This window comes from Pongo pygmaeus, chromosome 9 (genome assembly GCF_028885625.2).
Source record: "Pongo pygmaeus isolate AG05252 chromosome 9, NHGRI_mPonPyg2-v2.0_pri, whole genome shotgun sequence".
Classification (NCBI taxonomy): domain Eukaryota; kingdom Metazoa; phylum Chordata; class Mammalia; order Primates; family Hominidae; genus Pongo; species Pongo pygmaeus.
The window spans coordinates 18,640,544-18,664,234 of record NC_072382.2 but is presented as its reverse complement, the minus strand read 5'-3'; the positions used below and the strand labels follow the sequence as shown (position 1 = coordinate 18,664,234).

The window sequence follows — 23,691 nt, the reverse complement described above, 5'->3', positions numbered from 1 at the left end:
TTGTGTGGGCATTCATTAAGCAATTGTCTGTTTTCAGAAATTGTGCACTCTGAAATAATCAATAAAAATAGCTCATAATACTTTGTATGTATAATGTACTCTAAAATATAGAAACTTTATTTATTTACCTAGCCAGTAGAATATGACCTTCAGTGAAAACTTTTTAATTATCCTTGCCGGATTCATTTTAGGTGAATACGTGGGGCTAAGACTTCCTTAAAAACCTTAGGATATTTCTGTAACAATTTGGCTATGATTTTAATGTCATCTAGGAAGCTGATTTATTCCTCAGTGAAGCTCTCTCTTTTTTGTCTCTTCATTACAAAATCAAGAGGTAAAGCTAGGTTGGGAGAGACAAGATAGAATTGGGTAACCTTCCTAAGACTCTAAGAGGACATGGATGGAGCCCCTGGCATGGGTGCCCACTCTCCTCATGCTGTGGTGACGCATCACTGGACTACAGACCACAAGGATGCTCAGTACTCATCATGTCCAGGAGTCATGCCAGTCAAATTGAGCTGCATGGATGTGGTCCTTTATGATGCTGGAAATCTGCTGATCTCACTAGAGCCAGCAGATCTATAAAGGGCTTACTGTCTACTATAACATTTCTCCATACATTCTTGGCTGGGCCATTACCAGGTTATAGAAGACATTATCATATGCACGACAAAACCACAAACTATCAAATTTCAAGACATCCTCTAAACATCTATCAGAAAATTGAATCATGAGAAAATACAGAACCGATTTTATCAGAAGCTCTTTCAGGTATGAAATTCATTAGAGATGCATGCAGGTCTCTTTATTGCCATACATGGGCCCAGTGGCCCGCCTTATTTGTCATACAGTTCAAAAGAGATCTGTCTTCATTCCCAGAGATATGCATAGTTCTTTGTGTCAAAGCCACCCTAAAAAACCTGGTGCATACAGCCAAGAGTTTCATTCCATTCATGAGGCCAACCACAAAATCCCACATCTTTTTTTTTACAAATTCCTATTGACAGGAGTTAGACATGCATACAAAACTTACAGCACTGAATTTTTATATTCTAATACCAGAGAGTCATCAAAAAAATACATTAGCAGGGTGATTTAAAAATAACAAAAAATAAATAATAAAGTAAAGCTTTTTTGAAAATAATTGGACCATGAGATGTCTGAGGGAAGTAAAATTAAATGGACCACGAGTTTGAACTGTAATATTGGTATGTTATAGGGAAAAGATTACATATAGGGCCAAATAAAGCCACATGGATTGACTAAATAAATGAATAATTGGATGGTTGAATGGATAAAGGGATGCTAAACAGCCCCCAAACACTTGCAAGTGTTTTGGAATCTTAGGAAGCCACACAATTACTCTGTTCTTTTAAATTTTTCTCCCTAATTTCCTTCTAGATAAGAATTTAGGCCTTGCAAAACTTCCTCTGAGTGAAAGTCCTGTGGATGGCATCTTTGACTTCCTTGTTTCTCAAGCTGTAGATAAGTGGGTTCAACATAGGAATCACTGCTGTGTAAAACACAGACACCACTTTATTGAGATCCAGGCAGAAACTTGCACTAGGACATACATAAATAAAGAAAAGGGTACCATACAGGATGAAAACAGCTGTCAGGTGAGAAGAGCAAGTAGAAAAGGTTTTGTACCTCCCATCAGCAGAGCGGATCCTCAGGATGGCCATGAGGATGTAAATGTAGGAGATCAGGATAGTCAGACCACTGAAGACTCCCACAGCTCCAGCCATGATGAGAACTGCCAACTTATTGAGCCTTGTATCAGCACATACAAGGGAAAGTAAGGGGGACATATCACAGAAGAAATGATTGATGACATTAGGTCCACAAAAAGGGAGATGCAATGCATTTGTTGTGTGAGTCATGGTGTTCATGAGTCCAATGACATAGGGACCCACCACTAGCTGGATGCAGAGCCTCTGGGACATAGCAACTGAGTATAACATGTTCTTTAATGCATTTTTTATGAGAGCTAAATTTTTGATGAGTCTGTTGACTATATGCATGCAAAACAAATTTACCTCTCCCCTGAAAACCCTTTAGGTATCACCTCTTAATTTTTTTATGTCTAAAATAGTATTAACAGTCATTATTACTAATGATATTAATTTTTACTATGTTTAATATTGTTAAGTATACTGATAATTATTTGACTTTTCCCCCTTTGAGGGTAGCAGGTTTTATTTTCTTCATACATAAATAATTATTTTATTAACCTTACAATAAAACCATCTCTTTCTTCTAGGACTTGTCTAGGTGTGAGCTTCTTTTTCTTGATTTTTGTCCAGACATAGTAAAAAATTTAAATCTAAATATGTGACTTTCTTTTTTTTCTTTTTTTTTGAGACGAAGTCTCATTCACTCTATCTCCCAAGCTGGAGAGCAGTGGCACAATCTCGGCTCACTGCAAACTCCATCTCCTGGGTTCAAGGGATTCTCATGCCTCAGCCTCTCAAGTAGCTGGTATTACAGGCGCACTACCACACCCAGCTAATTTTTGCATTTTTAGTAGAGACGGGGTTTCACCATGTTGGCCAAGCTGGTCTCGAATTCCTGACGTCAAGTGATCCACCTGCCTTGGCCTCTCAAAGTGCTAGGATTGCAGGCATGAGCCACCACTCCCAGACCTAAATATGTGACACTTTATTAGCCCAGGGAACTTTCTGTAGCCTTGATCATCTTTTCTGCCCTGATTATTCTGACTTATCCTAAAAATACACATATTATCTGTTGGGTGAATCTCTATTCTATGTTTTTGATATCGGTATGTGTCTTTTCATCCTTTTAATTATGTTTTCTTTCCTCTCTGCACTTTGTAAGAACTTTTCAAGAAACCCCATCTCTACTAAAAATACAAAAAAAAATTTAGTTAGGCATGGTGGTGCACACCTGCAATCCCAGCTACCCAGGAAGCTGAGGTAGGAGAATTGCTTGAACCCGGGAAGCAGAGGTTGCAGTGAGCCGAGATTGTGCCAGTGCACTCCAGCCTGGGTGGCAGAAGGAGACTCCATCTCAAAAAAAACAAAAAACAACAACAAAAAAAAAAAACAAAAAAATACTCTCAAACAAAAATTTGATCCTCCAAGTGTCGATTCCTTTTAAAGCCTCCATGTAGCTTTTATTTCTACAGCTGCATTGTAGTTTCCTTAAAGTTCATAAATCCTCTTCATTATTACTTTACTATGATTTTGCCTATAATATTTTGCCTCTTCTTCATGGAAACAAATACATCTGAGATCTTACCAGAATTCTATCTGACTCTATTTACCCTCTCTCTAATGGTTGGTTAAAGCTCTTTTATTTGAAGAACAGGTAAATGTTTATTCCATGAGGGTATTTGTATTTTCTAATTGTTTTGAAATTGTATTTACTGATTTAAATAAGAATCAATATTAATATTTTAATTCTTCCTATGTTGCTTATCACACAATTATTTTAAATTTCTTTATGTACATCTGTGCTGAATAATCTTTAGAATCTATATTTCTAAGTTTTTGTAAAAATGTATTTTCTATAGCCACAAAGACAATTTCTAGATAGCGCTTTTCTAGCCATAATGGGATAATTACTCATGACTAAAGTTAAGATGTTAAACTTACAAAACAAACCAATATGTCAAAGAAAAGGCAGATGATTGGCTTTATTTTCAATGTATGTGTCTGTGCTTTTAAAAAGTATTTTCTTCCTTTACCTAAATGATTTTCTGGGTGTATCAGTTGGTTTTCACACTGCTGATAAAGACATACCCGAGACTGGGTGATTTATAAAGAAAAAGAGGTTTAATGGACTCACAGTTCCACACGGCTAAGGAGGCCTCACAATCATGGCAGAAGACAAAAGGCTACATGGCAGCAGGCAAAAGAGCAAATGACAGACAAGTGAAAAGGAAAATGCCATATAAAACCATCAGATCTTGTGAGACTTATTCACTACCATGAGAACCGTATGGGAGAATTTGCCCCCATGATCCAATTACTCCCACTGAGTCTCTCCCACAACATATGGGAATTATGGGAGCTACAATTCAATATGACATTTGGGTGGGGACACAGCCAAACCATATCATTGGGCAAGAAACAGTTGGCAAAAGAAGGAAAGGTACAAACTATGCCAGGCCTTATCACAGAATATTCACCTTATGCCATCAAAGATTTGCACATTTTTAGTTGAAAATGAGGGTAAAATCAGAAAAAACAGTTATGTTATTAGTTTTTTATGGTAGTATCAGATTGATTCTGAAAACTGTGTTTCAAATTCATGCAATCAATAGCTAAAGCAAAAATGCTTTATACAATAGCAGATTTTATATTTTACCATCAACATTATATTTGAGAATCAATAAGATAAAACAAGCAGACAATAATACGAACAGACAAATTGACAATATACCTGTTAAGATAGAGATAACTCTAATTCAAAAGATTATTATATCAAAATTGCTTCCTTACAGTGGTTGAGGAATCTATAGACATTGATAACAGAGAAGAGTTAATAGCTCTAGTTACACTCTCTGAAGATGAAGACTTGAGCTGCAAATATGTCCCAAACAAACTAATGAAGATATATCATTCATAGTGCTAAATGAATATGTGATATGCCTATCCCCTTGATATCTCAGCATCACAAATTATTGCTTTTCCTCACTCCATTGGAAGTAGGCATAGCTGTAAAACTTCCTTTGATCATTGCAATTTGAACAGAAGAGGCATGTGTTACTCTTGGGAAGATGCAAAGAAGAGCCCCTATATTCTCTTTCCTCCCAAACTGAGGAGGAAAGTTCCAGATGATGGAGCGTTCAACTACCCGAGGTCTTTGTGCACAGAATACACCAACATGATATAAGAATGTACTTCGAGGAAAAAATAAATGTATTTCTTAATTAGTTAAAGGCTCAGAAATTGGAAGATGGTTGGTCATTACAGAATAACCTAGAATATTCCAACAGATATCAGATATTTTGAAAATGTTATGGAAACAATACGTAAATCTGAACTTACTGAAAACGCTTCATCTCAAGAGTCCATTTTGAAAATACTGAGATTAAAGAAAGACATACCTTTCATTACATGAAGGCTCTGGTTTTTAAAAATTTGCCCTTATTTGATTACAGATCTCAATGAAACTGTAAAGAGGAACTAGGATGCTGACTTTGAGAGTTCCTCAATGAAGTGGCAGTGAGTCACTCTACCGTGAAACCTAAAATGTACAATCTTCACTCAGATACCCATTCTTTCTAAACAGCCTTAAATTGCCCCAATATTAAATACAAGCTGACAATTAAGAAGCACTAGATTCCCAGGCAAGATGGACGAATAGGAAAAGCTGTGGTCTGCAGCTCCCAGTGAGACCAATGCAGAAGGCAGGTGATTTCTGCATTTCCAACTGAGGTATCCGGCTCATCTCATTGGGACTGGTTAGACAGTGGGTGCAGCCCGGGGAGGGCGATCAGAAACAGGGTGGGGTGTCGCCTCACCTGGGAAGCGAAAGGGGTTGGGGAACTCCCTCCCCTAGCCAAGGAAAGCTGTGAACATTTCAATAAAGAGAAAGAAGAGCTTGGGAACCAAGTAGAATTTAATTTGACATCTGTGTCTGCCATTTCCTCCCATGTAGCTTCAGGAAAGTCACTCCACTATTATGAACCTCAGGATATCTTATCTCTTGAATGAGAATAATTTCCACTTGACAAAGTTTTTTTTTAATAAAATAATTTTTAAAGGGCTTACATCACCTGTTGCTAAAAAGTTTTATAACATTATTTTCTTTTAAAGAGTGTTCCAATACCCCAATTAACATTAGCATTTTACAATTACCATTATTATTAATATGTAAGCATTACCCCATGAAGAGGAAGTAAGTTACTTTTTAGATATTTTTAAATTCCTGAATAATTAGAGTAAAATACAAATCATTCTAAACATTCTAATCTGTGGTCGATGTTAAAAGGTAGAAGCAGTAATTTTTAAAATATACATATTTTACTCACTTTTATTTATTTGAAAAGTAGCAAATGACAGACTAGGAAGTATTTTCAGCTAATGATATGCCTTTTTTATGATCGCTATGATGATGAAAGGAGCTATTAAGAATATTCAATGATTGAGTCAAAAGCTCTTAACTATGTGTTTCTAGAAAAGATATGCCATAATTCTGTTACATGTCATAGGAAAATTATTTTCTCCCTTTATATTTTAGTTTCACAAATCAAAAGATACGAATGTGAAAGTATATCAGCGATTTTTAAAGATTGATGTGCCATTAACTTGGAGGATCTAATGAAAGCTCCGGTCCTTTCCTGTGGAATAAATGTGCATAGACCTTAACAGACAAACTTTGGACTTCACGGCCCTCCAAAATTCCAAGCCTAACATCTTAGTAATGTTTTCAATTAATAAAGGAAACGAGACAATTTTGTTAATTGATAAGTTGATGCTGCCATCTAGTGGCAATGCTTAACAACTTAAGAAGAAACCACGACCGTGTTATTTCGCTGGGAATGTTGTTTACCCTTAAACGTATTCTGTATTTGCTGAGGGCATGTTAACAAGAGTTGACTTAAGAGTTAAAGATATACAATATATTTCTTAGTGAAATATTTTATATAAACTTAGAGTAACTTTTTAATTAAAATTTAGTTTTGAAAAATATAATCCTTATACAAATCTGATAATTTCTCAGGAAAAAAGTTCTATAGAAAGTTGTCACTGGAGTAACTCAATTGAATTAGTTATTTCTTTTTCTTCACAATTTCTTACCTAAGATTACTAAAAGGAAGGGGAAAAGGGTGTTTCATAAGGAATATGAAAATGTATATTTCATGAGTACCGAAAGCAAACATTATAAAAGCAAAATTTAATGGGTTGGGAAATTGAACTAGTATTTAAAATTAGGTTTTGAAAACTCAGGATGTAAGGTCATTTTGAGAAAATCTTTGCTAACAGAGAAATTGGAGAAAGATGAATCAACATTAATAGTTAATCCTTCCTTGCATTTCTTTCCACATGGATCTGAAGGAAACGAAAGCCTGTCATGCTCCGTTGGATTTAACAAACTTTTATTGAATAACTACTCTGCACCAGACACTGTAGAACGCTCTCATGATACACAAGTAGTAGCTCCTCGGGACATATGATTAGGAAGAATTCCTCTATTTCTAGGTAAATAAAATTGGTTTTAATCAGGAGCAGATGATGTCCCATGCCTTTCCAACATCCGTAAAGATGACTATATGAATATCAATGATAATAAAAAGAATATCAGCAATAACAATAATAGAAACATCATCCAATACTTCTGAATACTCACCTGCAATATTTTATTTAATTTTGATAGTAATACAATGCCCTAGATAATGTTATCCCCATTTTATAGCTAAGAATACAAAAAAATTTCCATAAATTATGTGTAATTTTGGATACTCATTTTATTTTGAATTTCGCAGTATGTAGCCTCACTTATGTCACCTTAATATAGTTATGCCATTCATATTTAAATTTATGAATATAATATAGATATTAGATTCTCCAGAGAGACAGAACCTATCAGAGATAGATAGATGTAGACACAGATTGAGATATAGATGCATAAGAGGGAATTTATTAGGGGAACTGGTTCATGATTATGAAGGTTAAGTCCCAGACAGATAATCTGCAAGCTAGAGACCTTAGGATGCCAGTAGCATGGCTCAGTCCAAGCCAAAAGGCCTCAAAAACAAGGAAGCTGATGATGTAACTTTAAGTCTGAGGCTTGAGGACTGAGAACCTGGGACCACTGGTGCAAATCCTGGAGTCCAAATGCTGGAGAGCCTGGAGTTCTGATGTCCAAGAACAGGAAAAGAAGAGTGTCCCAACACTAGGAGAGAGAGAAAAAAATAGAATTTGCCTTTCTTCTGTCTTTTTGTTTCATCCACAGCCCCAAGACGATTGGATGGTGCCTGCCCCCATTGAGTGAGGGACGATTTTCCCACCTCAGTCTACCTACTCACATGCCAATCTCTTCTGGAAACACCCTCTCAGATACACCCAGAAATAATTATTTACCAGCTATCTAGGCATCCCTTAATCCAACCAACTTGACACCTACAACTGACCATCACATCCCCCTCTCTCTTTCTCTCTCTCACATACACCATGCACACACATCACTGAATCTAATATTAAAAATAATCTTTTCCTCTCTCTTTCTTCAAAACATTTTTAAATCTTTTTCTTTCTTTCCTCAAAGTTCCATTTTAAATATGTTTGTCTTCCCAATCAGATGTCCCTTTTCCCTTCTTTTGGCAAAAGAACCACTCTTCTAGTGGTTCTAAGATAATTTGTCCCTCCCACACCTGGTGTGGCTGTCAACCACGAGACCCTGAATCTTCAAAACCACAGAGGTAGACCCCTGATCCAGGAGAATAAGTCAGTTGGAGGATACCAGTACTCTGGACACAGCTACCAGGTAAGTAAAAAAAAATTGAGTCAATCAAAGACAGTTTTTGTTTCTTTTGAATGGTATCAAATAGTGACAGAAAAGAAATGAGTAGAAAACTTCTCCCAACTATATTGTCCCAATTTTATTTTCCTTTAATGCGCTAAAGCTTAAAAGCCAAACCAATAGTCGACCAAAGGTGTTATGTGGATGTTCTTTCCCTACTCACCCCCAAAAAAGGGATTTTATCAGTTCAGATTATGTTTGCCTACATGTGATAGGAAATTTAAAATAGCAGTAACTTAAACAAGTGGTTTGAACTTTATTTTTCTTTCTTATAAAACAAGTAAGTAAATAGCCAATGTAGGGCAGATATGGCTGCTATACAGTGACAGGAGCCCGAATGCTTCCCCATGGTACAAAATGACTGCCACTGAATCTACATTTAGGTCACAAAAAGGAGACAGGTGACAGGAAGAATGCTAACCTGAAACATCTAAGGAGACTTCCCAGAAGAACCTCACACATTTTCTTTTTACATTTCAGTACTTTGTCATGTGGCAACAGTCACGTACAAAGGAGATTGGAAAATGTAATGTTCTATCTTGGTTGCAATGTGCCCAGCTAAAAATGTGGCTTCCATTAAACAAGAGGAGAATGAAAGATGGAATTCCTCTTTAGTAGTATTTGCTACAGAGGTAAATGTAATTTATTTGGCTTCTTTTCTTCTTAGCCATTTTTCCCCTTTTAGATGAACTTCCTATCATGATGGCTTTTGTATGTTAGCTAAAAGCACAAGTTTTGCTGTCTGAGGACCTGAGTTAGAATCCCAACCCCACTATAAATAAACTGTATGATCCTGTCTCCATCATGAGATATATTTGATCCTTCTTTTTTTGTAGGGTAATGATTCCTAGCTCTTCCTTTTTTGTAGTAGTGCTGATCCCTAGCTCTTCTTTATTTGTAGTAATACTAATCCCTAGCTGGTTCGCTGTTAATCACATGCTTCTCTCCCTCCAAAGGAGAAAAGAACTTTTCCTGTCTCATTTACTGCTATATATCCTCAAGACTTGGAATAACGCCTGCTAATCAGGAGTCACCATATACATATTTTTTAACTTAATTTTGACAACTAAAAATCCTGTTGTGAAGAATATCTAACAGCACATAATTTATTGTAAAATATTTAGGATTTATTTAGTTAAAAGCAAGCTAAAAATAACATTTAATATAAAATCTTGTAAAAATCTTGTAAAAATATATATACCTACATATAATAAAATGCTGGAAGAATATAAACAATGGATTTAGCATAGATTATTTATACAAACAAAATTACATGACAAGAACGTGTGTTTTTCTAGATCCCACTGTCTTATAAAATAGACTATCTGCATTTTTATATTTCAGAATCCTATATATATGGTACAAACATATAAATTTTAAATAGTAGAAAAAAATATATTTTGATGTATATTACCATTGTTTTCATATGTGAGTAGTGAAATTACATGTGAGTTTTACTTTCTTTGTGTTCTGCTTTCCATACATTCTCTAATAATTTTAGGTCTCTAAAAGTATGTATTTATTGCTTTTCCTAGGCAACAAGAGAAAATATTTTTTAATTTAGGCACATATATTTTATATTCTTATTAGACCAAAGGCGTTTTGATTCAATTAATACATTAAATTATATAATAATCTTACTAAGTGGAACCATTTTCTCATTTCAAGAAAAATTTTGTTCACTACTTTTAAAATACGGTAAAAACTGGTTGGAAAAAGTGATTTCTGAAATCTCTAAGTGGGTGCAAAGATTCTCATCACACTCAGGCTACAGACAGTCTGTTTTCTGTCAACATCATTAGATTTGCCTTCAACCCCATTATTTTTGGCATTGGAATTGCTCAAGTGCAATTCAAGGGGATTGCAGTTACTGACCCATTGTTCTGAGTCCAGACAACACCCCTTTCCATCTTAACATGTCTATTGATCTCTCCTTCAATGAGACACCCATGAAATATTGAGATCCTTGGGGAAAATAGAGTGTCCACACATATCATCCCAATGTGTTCCAGGGAAGTTTGTAAACACCTGGAGAAGACCTGATAGCACCTGATTCATTCTGAAATTGGGGTTCTGTATGAAGAGTTATTTTAGATGCACGGGATCAGCTCTGCATCCACTTTCCTGATTAGAAACTCTTCCTTAATTTCAAAGAAACAAAAAGATGCTAAAACTATTTTAAAATTTTATATATTATATTTCTTTTTCAATTTTGAAACAACAAAAAAGTAACATGAAAATAGGCTGTAAATTTTCTGTATTTTAATTTACCTCTAACTTTTCCATACCCAGTGCCTCTGAATTTTAAAAATGTTTCTGTTTTACTCATTCACTTTCTTGCATTTTATTTCTAGTTTCTATAATAAGCTATTCCCATTTATTTTTACCTAAAAGAACTAAGAAAAAAACTAAATATCAACAAATAAATAGCTGAAATGACTTAAAAGTCAAATACACAGAGAGTCATCTGAAAATTATTACCAGGATTTGTCTCTGTTTGAAATAGTAAGATTCTAGGGTTTTTATTTTTATTGTTGCTCCTCTTTTGCTTATTTAAATTTTATATTTTCTGTGATAATGATGATTTATTTTGTTTTTAGAATATAAAAATAAAGAAAATAGGCATAAAATAAATTCAAAGGAATATAAGAAGAATTCCTTTTATTTAAAAAATTATTTTTAAGCAAAGTAAACTTTTATATTTTCAATTTTGTAGATAGGAGTGGGGAACACATGTTTTTTCCCCCAATAAATCACTCCTGGTCTGGACATTTACAGTATTAAATATAACTAGTGTGCTAGTAATAACAGTCACTAGATGGTTCTTTTTTTTTTTATTTATTTATTTATTTATTTATTTATTTATTTATTTTATTTTATTTTATTTTTTTTGACCTTTTGTACATTAAAGTTTTATTTCTGTTTTCTTTTTTTTTATTATTATTATTTTTTAATTTATGAAGTATTTGTTGATCATTCTTGGGTGTTTCTCGGAGAGGGGGATATGGCAGGGTCATAGGATAATAGTGGAGAGAAGGTCAGGAAATAAACACATGAACAAAGGTCTCTGGTTTTCCTAGGCAGAGGTCCCTGTGGCCTTCTGCAGTGTTTGTGCCCCTGGGTACTTGAAATTAGGGAGTGGTGATGACTCTTTTTTTTTTTTTTTTTTTTTTTTTAATTTATGAAGTATTTATTGATCATTCTTGGGTGTTTCTCGGAGAGGGGGATATGGGAGGGTCATAGGATAATAGTGGAGAGAAGGTCAGGAGATAAACACATGAACAAAGGTCTCTCGTTTTCCTAGGCAGAGGACCCTGCGGCCTTCTGCAGTGTTTGTGCCCCTGGGTACTTGAGATTAGGGAGTGGTGATGACTCTTAAAGAGCATGCTGCCTTCAAGCATCTGTTTAACAAAGCACATCTTGCACCGCCCTTAATCCATTTAACCCTGAGTTGACACAGCATATGTTTCAGAGAGCATGGGGCTGGGGGAAAGGCCATAGATCAACAGCATCTCAAGGCAGAAGAATTTCTCCTAGTCAGAACAAAATGGAGTCTCCTATGCCCACCCCTTTCTACACAGACACAGCAACAATCTGATCTCTCCTTCCTTTCCCCACACTTCCCCCCCCCCTTCCTTTCAACAAAACCGCCATCGTCCTCATGGCCCGCTCCCGATGGTCGCTGTCTCTTCGGAGCTGTTGGGTACACCTCCCAGACAGGGCAGCCGGGCAGAGGCGCTCCTCACCTCCCAGACAGGGCGGCCGGGCAGAGGCGCTCCTCGCTTCCCAGACGGGGCCGCCCGGGCAGAGGCGCTCCTCGCTTCCCAGACGGGGCCGCCCGGGCAGAGGCGCTCCTCACTTCCCAGATGGGCCGCCCAGGCAGAGGCGCTCCTCACTTCCTCCCAGACCGGGTGGCAGCCGGGCAGAGGCGCTCCTCACCTCCCAGACGGGGCGGCCGGGCAGAGGCGCTCCTCACTTCCCAGACAGGGCGGCCGAGCAGAGGCGCTCCTCACTTCCCAGAGGGGGCGGCCGGGCAGAGGCGCTCCTCACTTCCCAGACCGGGCGGCCGGGCAGAGGCGCTCCTCACTTCCCAGACGGGGCGGCCGGGCAGAGACGCTCCTCACTTCCTCCCAGACCGGGTGGCGGCCAGGCAGAGGCGCTCCTCACCTCCCAGACAGGGCGGCCGGGCAGAGGCGCTCCTCAATTCCCAGACTGGGCGGCCGGGCAGAGGCGCTCCTCACTTCCCAGACGGTGTGGCGGCTGGGCAGAGGTGCTCCTCCCTTCCCAGATTGGGCAGCCAGGCAGAGGCGCTCCTCACTTCCTCCCAGACGGGGTGGCGGCCAGGCAGAGGCGCTCCTCACTTCCCAGAGGGGGCGGCCGGGCAGAGGTGCTCCTCACTTCCTCCCAGACGGGTTGGCGGCCGGGCAGAGGCACTCCTCACCTCCCAGACAGGGCGGCCGGGCAGAGGTGCTCCTCATCTCCCAGACGGGGCAGCCGGGCAGAGGTGCTCCTCACTTCCTCCCAGACGGGGTGACGGCCGGGCAGAGGCACTCCTCACCTCCCAGACGGGGCGGCCGGGCAGAGGCGCTCCTCACCTCCCAGACGGAGTGGCCGGGCAGAGGCGCTCCTCACTTCCCATATGGGGTGGCGGCCGGGCAGAGGCGCTCCTCACTTCCCAGATGGGGCAGCCGGGCAGAGGCGCTCCTCACTTCCTCCCAGACGGGGTGGCGGCCAGGCAGAGGCGCTCCTCACCTCCCAGATGGGGTGGCCGGGCAGAGGTGCTCCTCATCTCCCAGATGGGGCAGCCGGGCATAGGTGCTCCTCACTTCCTCCCAGACAGGGTGGCAGCCGGGCAAAGGCACTCCTCACCTCCCAGACGGGGCAGCCGGGCAGAGGCGCTCCTCACTTCCTCCCAGACGGGGTGACGGCCAGGCAGAGATGCTCCTCACTTCCCAGACGGGGTGGCCGGGCAGAGGCGCTCCTCACTTCCCAGACAGGGTGGCCAGGCAGAGGCACTCCTCACCTCCCAGACGGGGCGGCCGGGCAGAGGCGCTCCTCACTTCCCATACTGGGTGGCAGCCGGGCAGAGGCGCTCCTCACTTCCTCCCAGACGGGGTGGCGGCCGGGCAGAGGCGCTCCTCACTTCCCAGACGGGGCGGCCGGGCAGAGGTGCTCCTCACTTCCTCCCAGACGGGGTGGCGGCCGGGCAGAGGCGCTCCTCACCTCCCAGACGGGGTGGCCGGGCAGAGGCTCTCCTCCCTTCCCAGACCGAGTGGCCAGGCAGAGGCGCTCCTCACCTCCCAGAGTGGGCGGCCAGGCAGAGGCGCTCCTCACTTCCCAGAGTGGGCGGCCGGGCAGAGGCGCTCCTCATTTCCCATAGTGGGTGGCAGCCGGGTAGAGGCGCTCCTCATTTCCCAGATGGGGCAGCTGGGCAGAGGTGCTCCTCACTTCCTCCCAGACGGGGTGGCGGCCAGGCAGAGGCGCTCCTCACCTCCCAGACGGGGCGGCCGGGCAGAGGCACTCCTCACCTCCCAGACGGGGCGGCTGGGCAGAGGCACTCCTCACCTCCCAGAAGGGGCGGCTGGGCAGAGGCGCTCCTCACTTCCCATATGGGGTGGCAGCCGGGCAGAGGCGCTCCTCACTTCCCAGACGGGGTGGCGGCCAGGCAGAGGCGCTCCTCACTTCCCAGATGGGGCAGCCGGGCAGAGGCGCTCCTCACTTCCTCCCAGACGGGGTGGCGGCCAGGCAGAGGCGCTCCTCACCTCCCAGAGGGGGCGGCCGGGCAGAGGTGCTCCTCATCTCCCAGACGGGGCAGCCGGGCAGAGGCGCTCCTCACTTCCTCCCAGACGGGGTGGCAGCCGGGCAGAGGCGCTCCTCACATCCCAGACAATGGGCGGCCGGGCAGAGGCGCTCCTCACTTCCCAGATAGGGCGGCCGGGCAGAGGGGCTCCTCACATCCCAGACGATGGGCGGCCAGGCAGAGATGCTCCTCACTTCCTAGACGGGGTGGCGGCGGGGCAGAGGCTGTAATCTTAGCACTTTAAGAGGCCAAGGCAGGAGGCTGGTAGGTGGAGGTTGCAGCGAGCCGAGATCACACCACTGCACTCCAGCCTGAGCAGCATGGAGCAATGAGTTAGCGAGACTCCGTCTGCAATCCCAGCACCTCGGGAGGCCGAGGCAGGCAGATCACTCGAGGCCAGGAGCTGGAGACCAGCCCAGTCAACACGGTGAAACCCCGTCTCCACCAAAAATACAAAAACCATTCAGACGTGGTGGCGCGTGCCTGCAATCCCAGGCACTCGGCAGGCCGAGGCAGGAGAGTCACAGGAGCCCGAGGCAGGGAGGTTGCAGCGAGCTGAGATCATGGCAGTACAGTCCAGCTTCGATAACAGCGGGAGACCGAAAAAAGAAGGAGAGGGAGACCGAAGAAGGGAGAGGGAGAGGGAGATGGTTCTAACATTCATTAGACTTTATCATATTCCTAGTAATGAAGATTTTGGGAAGACATGTAATTGTTCTAACTCTGTAGGTAACTAAGAATTTTTATCATTCATAGAAAGATGATAAAATGGAGGTTTTTCCAAAAGTAAGTAGTAAAATAAAAGCCAGATGGAAGCATAGAAATATGCCATCCCCTAAATTTTGCAAATGGCTTAGTATCTTGGGATGATGACCAGGAAGTCTAACCATGTCTGGAAGCTTTCCCTTTAATCTATTTTTTGCTCTTGATGAGAATTAAAATTTTAATTTTCTTTTAAAAAAATTTCTTTTTGGTGATCATCCTTCCCATGGGAGCTTTTATTTCTTTTTTTTATTATTATACCTTAAGTTCTAGGGTACATGTGCACAACGTGCAGGTTTGTTACATATGTATACATGTGCCATGTTGGTGTGCTGTACCCATTACCTCGTCATTTATTTGCATTAGGTATATCTCCTAATGCTATCCCTCCCCACTCCCCCCACCCCACAACAGGCCCCGGTATGTTATGTTCCCTTTCCTGTGTCCATGTGTTCTCATTGTTCAGTTCCCACCTATGAGTGAGAACACGCGGTGTTTGATTTTTTGTCCTTGCAATAGTCGCTGAGAATGATGGTTTCCAGCTTCATCCATGTTCCTACAAAGGACATGAACTCATCATTTTTTATGGCTGCATAGTATTCCATAGTGTATATGTGCCACATTTTCTTGATCCAGTCTATCATTGTTGAACATTTGGGTTGGTTCCAAGTCTTGGCTATTGTGAATAGTGCCGCAATAAACATACGTGTGCATGTGTCTTTATAACAGCATGACTTATAATCCTTTGGGTATATACCCAGTAATGGGATGGCTGGGTCAAATGATATTTCTAGTTCTGGATCCCTGAGGAATTGCCACACTGACTTCCACAGTGGTTGAACTAGTTTACAGTGCCACCAACAGTGTAAAAGTGTTCCTATTTCTCCACATCCTCTCCAGCACCTGTAGTTTCCTGACTTTTGAATGATCTCCATTCTAACTGGTGTGAGATGATATCTCATTGTGGTTTTGATTTGCATTTCTCTGATGGCCAGTGATGATGAGCATTTTTTCATGTGTTTTTTGGCTGCATAAATGTCTTCTTTTGAGAAGTGTCTGTTCATATCCTTCGCCCACTTTTTGATGGGGTTGTTTGTTTTTTTCTTGTAAATTTGTTGGAGTTCATTGTAGATTCTGGATATTAGCCCTTTGTCAGACAAGCACATTGCAAAAATTTTCTCCCATTCTGTAGGTTGCCCGTTCACTCTGATGGCAGTTTCTTTTGCTGTGCAGAAGCTCTTTAGTTTAATTAGATCCCATTTGTCAATTTTGGCTTTTGTTGCAATTGCTTTTGGTGTTTTAGACATGAAGTCCTTGCCCATGCCTATGTCCTGAATAGTATTGCCTAGGTTTTCTTCTAGGGTTTCTTTTAGGTCTAACATGTAAGTCTTTAGTCCACCTTGAATTAATTTTTGTATAAGGTGTAAGGAAGGGATCCAGTTTCAGCTTTCTACATATGGCTAGCTAGTTTTCCCAGCACCATTTATTAAATAGGGAATCATTTCCCCACTTCCCTGGTGGTCTAGTGGCTAGGATACTTCTTTATTTATCAAGCTGTAGATGAGAGGTGTCAACATGGGGATGTTGTATAGAACACCGACACTATTTTATTGAGTTCCAGGTAAAAAGTTGCACCTGGTCGAACCTAGCTAAAGAAGAGAGACCCATAAAAGATGGAAATAGCTGTTAAGTGGGAAGAGCAAGTGGAAAAAGTTTTGTTCCTCCCATCAGCAGAACAGATCCTCAGAATGTCAGTAAGGATGTAAAAATAGGAGATTATAATGGTCAGGCTACTGACAACTAGTACAGCTCCAGCCACAATGAAAACTAACTATTTATTGATCCGGGCGTCAGCACATACGAGAGAAAGAAGGGGAGACATGTCACAGAAGAAATGATTGATAATGTTGGAGTGACAAAAGGGAAGTGGAAAAGCAGCCGTTGTGTGAGTTATGGTGTTGAAGAAATCAGCGGCATAAGGTGCAACCACCAGCTGGATGCACAGTCTCTATTACATGGCCACTGAGTACAACAATGAGTTACAGATGGCCACATAATTGTCATAGGCCATGGAAGCCAAGAGAAGACACTCAATGACTACGAAGAACCCAAAGAACCACTGCTGCAAGGGACAGCCCAAGAAAGAGATGGCTTTCCTTTCAGCAAAGAATTCAGTGAGCAACTTGTGGCCCACAATGGATGAGAAGCAGATGTCCACAAAGGACAGGTAGCTGAGGACAAAGTACATAGGTGCGTGAAAGCGGGAATCAAGCCAGATGTGAACAATCATGCCCAAGTTTTCTGTCATAGTAATGAGGTAAAAAAGGTAGAAATGGTAAGAAAAGGAAGACTTGCAGCTAAAGATGATACCTTAAGCCTTCAAAAACGAATTCTATGATCCTTGTATATTTCCATCAGCCATTGGTTGGTTTTAGTCTCTATAGTGAGAAAAATAGAGAACTGATCATGCATTCAACTTTGATTTTTTAAAATCATAACATATTGCACAGGAAAAGAAATATAGGTGGAACTAACTTAGAAACATCAATATTTTTTAAAAAGCCCAAATAAAATGCTAGGACATTAGATATATTACAGTTCTAAAAAGTAGTATGGTTTAAGTGTTTTAAAGAGAAAATTGGGATTTAACTAAGAAATGGTTAAAACATTATAAACGTATACAAATTAATCACTACCCTTACAGATTATAGGAAAAAGCATTATTATTATTTCAATCGAATTTGAACAAGAATTTGATAAAATGCAGCTCTCAAGAAGAACTTTCCAAAACTGGAAATAAAAGTAACTATTTAATTTAATACAAAGAATCTTCCAGAAAAAAAATGTGTGTAGTGTTAAGACATTAGAAACATTCACATTATAATCAGACACTATTTAAAGATGTCCATAACATATGTATTTAACATTTATATTAAAGATTGTAAAATTCTAAAAAAAAAAAAAGGTGAAATATAGGTACTGTAGTAAAAGTAGAAAGAAATAACTGTCACTATTAGCAGGCAAAATAATCACCCACATAGAAAACCTAGGAGAATCAACTGTTAAGATAAATTTTTAGAAAAAAATAATAAAAGTTTAACAAGGTAGTAGAATAGAAAATCAATATGGAAAATCAAAACTAATCAAATGTAAATTATCTCAGCAAAAATCATATTAATCAACTGGAATTGATTAAAAAAAATAACCATTAATAAGCCTAACAAAGAATTTTCAAGATTTCTATGAAGAAAAATACAAATAATGGAACTTCACTGAAATAAAAGAAAAAATGACAAAATAAGCCAGAAAAAAATAATATTTTTGTTTTTTGATCTCTTCTGGATCAAATAACTTGGTCATAAAGAGTCTCTTTCTCTTGGGAAAAAATAAATTAGCTCCTATTGGGAGAGTAAAAATCTGCCTGGCCATTCTTCACACTGGACTAACAGACTTAAATAAATCCAACTGTAGAGTCAACAGGAAACAAGATTTCTCCATGGAATATTCTGCAGGTGTAAAGTGTCCCAACAACCCTTTTCTTTGAATAATTACTATTTTATTACTCAAGAATGACTTCCTATTCTAAAATAGTAGGCCATCTAATTTTCTTTTAAATTATATTAGTAGATAAAACAGCTTACTCTCTTCTAGAAGATCTAAGTCACCTTGACATAGCAAAGGAGTCTAATTTCCAACACAGATACAGAACATCAAACAAGGGGCTTCAAGATGCAATATTCCACATTTATCTTAACTTTGTAATTCCTAAGGAAGAAGGACCCTGTGTCTGCTTTGTAATTTGAAACTGATGTTGACTGCTTTATAGACAACCCCACTTTGCTTGGTGTATATCAAAAATTCGCTTGGTATAAATTTTACCTAAACTCAGCCCTTCTCAATGATCCTGTAATAACTATCTTTCCTTCATTTAATGAGACATCCGTAGTTTATAAGCTGTGTGGTCTCCCTCATTGTGATGGATCAATAAAGGTGATTTGGTGAGAAAAAGGCTTGCTCCTGGTTTTCTTAGGCTATTTGGGTTAAGATACTCACCAAATTATTTTACAAATTTAAAGTAGCTCCAACCAAAATCTAAACAAATTTTAATAAAACAATTTGATTTAAAAATGTATAAAGAAGAAACATGTTCAACAATAGCCAACACAATTTTGAAAAAGAAAACAAAGAAAAGGGATGTGTTGTGCCAAGTATCTGCACAGATTATAAAGCTACCATAATTATAACAACAAGGTGTTGTTCCCAGACTATACAGAAATATGAGTAGAAGACCCAAACCAGATTCATGAACATATGCCAATTTAATGTAAATGTTTATTTCAAATTGGGAAAATAATGATGAATTAAACATAAAAGGTATTATAATATTTGAATGCAATTGAAAAAATAACAAATATTAAAACTCTACCTTACACTACCTAAATTAAATAATCCTAACTATAAATATGTGACAAGATATAATAAAGACAGCATTACGATTTTCTTGTAAGAATGGTCTTCTTAAATAGTATGTAAATGTCATTTAATTTTTTTAATTAGCTAAATTTATTTTGTATATATATATTTTTTATTATACTTTAAGTTCTAGGGTACATGTGCACAATGTGCAGGTTTGTTACATATGTATACATGTGCCATGCTGGTGTGCTGCACCCATTAACTTGTCATTTAAACTAGATATATCTCCTAATACTATCCCTCCCCACTGCCCCCACCCCACAACAGGCCCCGGTGTGTGATGTTCCCCTTCCTGTGTTCAAGTGTTCTCATTGTTCAATTCCCACCTATGAGTGAGAACATGCGGTGTTTGGTTTTTTGTCCTTGAGACAGTTTGCTGAGAATGATGGTTTCCAGCTTCATCCATGTCCCTACAAAGGACATGAACTCATCCTTTTTTATGGCTGCATGGTATTCCACGGTGTATATGTGCCACATTTTCTTAATCCAGTCTATCATTGTTGGACATTTGGGTTGGTTCCAAGTCTTTGCTATTATGAATAGTGCCACAATAAACATACGTGTGCATGTGTCTTTATAGCAGGATGATTTATAATCCTTTGGGTATATACCCAGTAATGGGATGGCTGGGTCAAATGGTATTTCTAGTTCTAGATCCCTGAGGAATCACCACACTGTCTTCCACAATGGTTGAACTAGTTTACAGTCCCACCAACAGTGTAAAAGCGTTCCTATTTCTCCACATCCTCTCCAGCACCTGTTGTTCCCTGACTTTTTAATGATTGCCATTCTAACTGGTGTGAGATGATATCTCATTGTGGTTTTGATTTCTCTGATGGCCAGTGATGATGAGCATTTTTTCATGTGTCTGTTGGGTGCATAAATGTCTTCTTTTGAGAAGTGTCTTTTCATTCCCTATTTAACAAATGGTGCTGGGAAAAATGGCCAGCCATATGTAGAAAGCGGAAACTGGATCCCTTCCTTACATCTTATACAAAAATTAATTCAAGATGGATTAAAGACTTGCATATTAGACCTAAAACCATAAAAACCCTAGAAGAAAACCTAGGCAATACCATTCAGGACATAGGCATGGGCAAGGACTTCATGTCTAAAACACCAAAGCAATGGCAACAAAAGCCAAAATTGACAAATGGGATCTAATTAAACTAAAGAGCTTCTGCACAGCAAAAGAAGCTACCATCAGAGTGAACAGGCAACCTGCAGAATGGGAGAAAACTTTTGCAATCTACTCATCTGACAAAGGGCTAATATCCAGAATCTACGAAGTGCTCTTACAATTCTTTAAGCTGCATCAATTATTTACTTAAAGTCTTCCTACTTTTATGATGTAGGCTTTTATTATAAACTTCCCCCTTAGTACTGCTTTTTTTTCTATTGCATACGTTTGGTATATAGTGTTTTCTTTTTAACTGTTTCCTTTTGAAAAAACAAATTCTTCTTAACTTCTTCATTGGCCCAATGGTAATTCAGAAGCATATTGTTTAATTTTCATATATTTGCATAGTTCCTGAAGTTCCTTTTGTACTGATTTCTAGTTTTATTCTATTGGGATCAGAAACATATATGTGATATTATTTCAATTGTTTTAATTTTTTGAGACTTTTGAATTTTTTGTGGCCTAATAAATGGTCTGTAAGGAACTCAAACAACTTTTTAGCAAGTAATAATAAGGATAATCACATTTGAAAATGGGCAAAAGCTCTGTATAGATCTCTCTCAAAAGAAGATATACAAATGGCAAACAGTTACATGAAAAAAAATTGCTCAACATCACCAATCATCAGAGAAATGGAAACCAAAACTACAATAAGATATCCCCTCACTCAAATACCATTTGACCCAGCCATCCCATTACTGGGTATATACCCAAAGGATTATAAATCATGCTGCTATAAAGACACATGCACACGTATGTTTATTGCGGCACTGTTCACAAAAGCAAAGACTTGGAACCAACACAAATGTCCAACAATGATAGACTGAATTAAGAAAATGTGGCACATATACACCGTGGAATACTATGCAGCCATAAAAAAGGATGAGTTCATGTCCTTTGTAGGGACATGGATGAAGCTGGAAACCATCATTCTCAGCAAACTATCACAAGGACAAAAACGCCGCATATTCTCACTCATAGGTGGGAATTGAACAATGAGAACACATGGACCCAGGAAGGGGAACATCACACACCAGGGCCTGGTGTGGGGTGGGGGGAGTGGGGAGGGATAGCATTAGGAGATATACCTAATGCTAAATGACAAGTTAATGGGTGCAGCACACCAACATGGCACATGTATACATATGTAATAAACCTGCACATTGTGCACATGTACCCTAAAACTTAAAGTATAATAAAAAAAATCCCCTCACTCCAGTTAAAATGCCTTTTATCAAAAAGTCATGCAATAATGTGTGCTGGTGAGGATCTGGAGAAAGGGAAACCCTCATACTCTTTTGGTAGGAATGTAAATTAGTACAGCTACTATGGAAAACAGTATAGAGGTTCCTCAAAAAGACACAAATAAAACTACTGTATGATTCGGCAATTCCACTGCTGGGTACATACCCAAAAGAAAATATATTTGTATATCAAAGAGCTATCTGCACTGACATGTTTATTGCAGCACTAGTCACAATAGCCAAGAGATGGAATCAACCTAAGTGTTCATAAGCAGATGAATGAAGAAAATGTAGTACGTATACACTACAAAATATTATTCGGCCATAAAAGGAATGAAATCCTGTCATTTGCAGCAGCATGGAGGTAACTGGAGGACATCATGTTAAGTGAAATGAGCCAAGCACAGAAAGTCAAACATCAGTGTTCTCACTCATATGTTGGAGCTAAAAAAAAAATAAACACATAAAAGAAAAAAATATATATACATATATATACGTATATATATACACATATATGTATATATATACATATATATACGTATATATATACACATATATGTATATATATATATGATGGAATACTACTCAGCCATAAAAAGGAATTAGTTAATGGCATTCACAGCAACCGAGATGAGATTGGAGACTACTATTCTAAGTGAAGTAACGCAGGAATGAAAAACCAAATATCATTATGTTCTCACTCATACGTGGGAGCTAAGCTATGAGGATGCAAAGGCATAAGAATTACACAATGGACTTTGGGGACTAATGGGGAAAAGGGTGGGAAGGGGGTGAGGGATAAAAGACTACAAATAGGGTGCAGTGTATACTGCTCGGGTGATGAGTGCACCAAAATCTCAAAAAATCACCACTAAAGAACTTACTCATGTAACCAAACACCACCTCTTCCCCAATAACCTATGGGGGAAAATAAAGAATATATAAATGTGTCTGGAAGGATATATACCACATGAGCAGTCATTAGCTCTGAGAACAAAGGGGCAGGGAACCCTATTTGAGTGAGTAACCAAAGCTAGCCCTACTTACAATTTTAAGATTTTGTTACAAAGAGAAAATATACAGTTGATCCTCAAACCACACAGGAGTCAGGAGCACCAACCCTCTAAGCAGTTGAAAATCCATGTATAACGTTTGACTCCCCAGAAACTTAACTACTGATAGCCTGTTGTTCACCGGAAGCCTTACTGATGCTAACACAGTCAGTTAACACATATTTTGCATATGTTTTATATACTGTATTCTTGCAATAACATAAGCTAGAGAAAATAAATAGTATTAAAAAATCTTAAGAGAATATGTATGTATTATTCATTAAATAGAAGTGGATCATTTTAAAGGTCTTTATTCTTGTCTTCATGTTGAGTAGGCTAAGAGGGAATAGGAAGAGGAAGATTTGGTCTTTCTGTCTTAGGGGTGGCAGAGGCAGAAGAGGTGGAGTAGATGGAAGAGGAGGCAGGAGAGGCAGGCACACTGGGTGTAATTTTTGTTTTAAAAAATCCATTTAAAACCAGACCTGCAGAGTTCAAACCCATGTTGTTCAAAGGGCAACTGTGCATGCATTATGTTTGTAATTAAAAATAATCCAAAACCTGACTAAAAATAATGAAAATCAAAAACAATTCCTTCAAGTATTTCATCAATTAAAAAAGAAAATCGCTACAATCAGCCTGGTATAAAAACAAGAAGCAAGAAATGTGTAAAACCCAGAAGGTAAA

The 23,691-nt window shown here is 39.4% G+C and overlaps 1 protein-coding gene across 1 annotated transcript; it reads right to left on the bottom strand.

The window, feature by feature from the left end:
* Window positions 1-1,409: 1,409 nt before the first annotated feature.
* On the bottom strand, window positions 1,410-23,458 carry LOC129008596 (olfactory receptor-like protein HbA1; the record flags this gene model as incomplete). The annotated part of the gene is given in 4 exon segments (XM_063672227.1): window positions 1,410-1,967; window positions 17,079-17,382; window positions 17,384-17,455; window positions 23,448-23,458. Coding segments are annotated over 4 exon segments (945 nt in total), but the record flags the coding sequence as incomplete, so codon positions are not given.
* Window positions 23,459-23,691: the final 233 nt, after the last annotated feature.